Source organism: Pterocles gutturalis, unplaced genomic scaffold (assembly GCF_000699245.1).
Source record: "Pterocles gutturalis isolate BGI_N339 unplaced genomic scaffold, ASM69924v1 scaffold43540, whole genome shotgun sequence".
NCBI classification, from domain to species: Eukaryota; Metazoa; Chordata; class Aves; order Pterocliformes; family Pteroclidae; genus Pterocles; species Pterocles gutturalis.
In genome coordinates, this window is record NW_010142381.1 from 13,202 (window position 1) to 16,471 (window position 3,270).

General features: G+C 52.3%; 1 protein-coding gene across 1 annotated transcript; it reads right to left on the reverse strand.

Moving 5' to 3' along the window:
• Positions 1 to 318: 318 nt before the first annotated feature.
• On the reverse strand, positions 319 to 3,210 carry CELF5 (CUGBP, Elav-like family member 5; the record flags this gene model as incomplete). The annotated part of the gene is made up of 6 exons (XM_010084339.1): positions 319 to 446; positions 560 to 703; positions 1,793 to 1,876; positions 1,964 to 2,026; positions 2,237 to 2,383; positions 3,066 to 3,210. Coding segments are annotated over 6 exons (711 nt in total), but the record flags the coding sequence as incomplete, so codon positions are not given.
• Between the last annotated feature and the right edge of the window lie 60 nt (positions 3,211 to 3,270).

Below are 3,270 nucleotides of genomic sequence, written 5' to 3' on the forward strand. Positions count from 1 at the left end.
TTGTGGATTGACTCTGGCTTGGCCTTGGGCCTGCCTCATTGCCACAAAGTTGCCTAATGATTTAGACTCTTGTTTGAACCTGGCCATCATCTCCAGGCCTGCCTTGGTCGCCTTGCTTAGGTGCTGGGGCTGGACCCTGGCAGGTGAGGGCTCTGCCTTGCTAGCTGTGTTACTGCATTTCAGCTCCTGGCTTCCCACCCTGCCGGGAGAAGCCAGACCTTACTGCCCCCGACACTGGCCAGAACTGTACAGGAACTGTGCTGTGATGGTGCCAGCTTTACCTGTGCTTCAGAAGTGACTCCTGCTTGCTCACTGCTGTCAGTAGGGGTGGTTAGCATCCTTGGGTCGTTTTAACTGGACCTTCAAACGTTTCATGCCAATCTGGAAGCCATTCATGGCCTGGATAGCAGTCTGTGCACTGGATGGGTTGTCAAAGCTTACAAAACCTGAAGGACAGGACAGAGGCATGGATAAAAATGGCACGGTTGGTGCCATGCCCAGTGCACGAGTATCCTCGTTATCCATCGTGCTTCCCTTGCCCGCTGGCATCAGCACTCACCAAAACACTTGCTCTGGTTGGTGGCACGATCCATGAAGACCTTGGAGGAAATTATATTGCCAAAGGGCAGGAACATCTGCATCAACTCATTGTCTCCAAACTCCTGAGGGAGATGGTAGATGAAGAGATTGCAGCCTTCAGGACCTGCAGGCATGGGGCCAATAGGGAGGGACAAAACAGAGAGCCCCCAAAGGGAAGGGGAAGAGAAATGGGCTCAACTCGGAGCACAGCACTGGAGGAGAACCCTAGCACTGCCTCCTTCTGTCTCCACCTCCTCTTGCTTGTGTCTCTCAGTCACTGGTTCACGAAGGGTTCTGAGGGCTCTCTAAGAGCAGCTGGGAGGCAATACGCAGAGCTAGATTCTGGAGAGCAGATTCACTTTCACCGCTTGCCCAGTTCCCATATGGGGTGTTGGACACAACTCTCTGTCTGGGTGCTGCTTTGCTGGAAGGAAATTAGCTGAGGTGGCAGCTCCTTTTTCATAGCTCTCCCAGTCCTAGGAGAGCAGGAGACACTGCTATGTGAAAGCTGCTGCTCTCGCATTCCCTGCCCACAGCTTTGCAGTGGTTGCTTTCAGCCCATAAGTCACAGCCCCAGCTGGAAATCTCCTGGACTACCACACATCTGATTTATGGGCTGACCTAGTCCTGCCCACTCCTTCACTTGGTCTGTGTGAGCCTGATGAGCACAAGGAGCTGTTCCATCACTGACACCTGCTGTACGAAGCACAAGCAGAAGCAGACAGAGAATGCCTTTTCCCCCAAATTCTGAGCAGGCCAGTTTTGAAATAACCTGAAAAACAAACTCATGGGGCTAGGAAGGCTGAAGAGAGAGAACAGCGTGTTGGAGAGACAGGTTTGACGGGTACCAGTGTGGTTCTGGCATCAGTAAAAGATGGAGAGGAAGTGCTCTTTTTCCCTGCCTGCGTGGGTAAGGTGCTGACTCTATACCCGTTGGGGTCAAAGCCTGGTGTTCTCGTGCTTGCTGTCCCTTTTGTGCTTGGCAGCATCTGGCCAGGGATAAGCTCAGAAAGTTGACATGACAAGCATCCTCTGAACCCTTCCAGACCACTTACTGCAGAGACATGGTTGGTTCCGTAACCCAGCTCCAATATTACAGATTAGAGTGGAAAAAGATTAGTGCTGTCTATGTTGGTTCTGTCGTGCAAAAAATGAGCTACACAAATCCCACCACCACCCCCCTGGACACACACATTCCCACCCTGATCCTCACCTTCTCGCTGCTGCTGCTGCAGGACAGGAGGTGGCTGAGGGATGCTCTGAGCAATAGGGGTGATGGTGGTGGCTGGATACACAGCTGTATTCCAAGGAGACAGAACAAACTGTTTACCTGAGGAGCTGGCTGGACACACAAGGGCCTGAGGGAGACAAGGGAAGCTGGTACCTGCGTACTGCTGAACTCCTGTGAAGGCTGGGTGCAAAGTCTCTGCTACTGACGGGCTCGGGGCTGCAGAGAAGAACACAATCAAAGGCACAGCAAAGGGAATCACTCATGCATTCGCTCTGTCTCTACCCACCACCCCTCCTCCCCACCAAGTGAGTCTCAGTTCTGGGCCAGTAGCAAGCTAGAAAAAGTGTTCTGTGTGGAGAATCCAGAAAAAAGGAGCTAACTGCAGTTCCTGAGGGTTTTGATTGTTTTTTTTCCTGCTCTGTGTACCTGAGTATGGCACAAGGCCATTGGTGTAAACTGTTTCCAAGGTTGGATGCCCACTGGGGAATGGTACCACTCCAGTGAATCCATTTGAAATGGGTGCCACCAGTCCTGGCATTGCTGCTGTTCCCAGAAGAGGTGGTGAATGTAGCCCTGTAGAGCAAGAAGAGAGGACATCCCATGAGAGTCACGGTCCCGCAAAGCCCGTGCTCCCTCCTTCCATCTGCCTGGAAAGACTGCTGTGTATGAAACTATTATCTCTTCTAGTTGGCACGTGGAGGTGACAGACTACTGCTGGAGCCTTCACAAAATTAGAAGCAGCACTAGTGAGAGGAGTGCGAGGAGCATTGCTAGTCCTGGCTGGTGTCAGAGCTTTGGGATGGAACATTTTTAATACAGGTTTGTACAGCACCTAGCATGATGCAACTCTGTTCTTGAGAGCTGTTCAAACCCAATATGCATTATTGCTGATATTATTACTGTGGGATGATGATAATAAAGAATAATAGCACTGCTGTACTAAGAGTCAAGAGCAATCCTGGGAGCCTGGTCCTTAACTATATCAAAGGGAAAAACTGCAGCAGAGGACAGCAGTATGGCAAGAGAACATGCGTTGAACGTGTGAGGGTGTCAGGCAGGTTGCAGAAATTCGTGCACAACTAGGGACTGCTGTCCTCAGAGGCTCCATGGTTAGAAAAGAGTGGCCTAATCCAGATGCTGAGCCCGGAGGGATACGGGAACTGTTTTACCTTTATGAGCACCGTGCTGAGTGCTGGGGCAGGAGTTCATTGGTCGTGAAGGACTTGCTGCGTCCTGGCCCACACCAGGCCCTCACCTGATGTTGGCGCAATAGGAGTGGCTGGCAGACCATTGAGACTGACTGCACCGATCTGCTGGATGTGGCAAGGGGTGAAGGTGACGCCAGGGCTCAGGTAGCTGCCGTGGGAGGTGGAGAAAACCGTCGTCTGCTGCTGCATCAGCTGCAAGGCAGGACCGTGCAGTCAGAGCCCCACGCTGCCCGGCTCGAGGGGGCTGTGCGG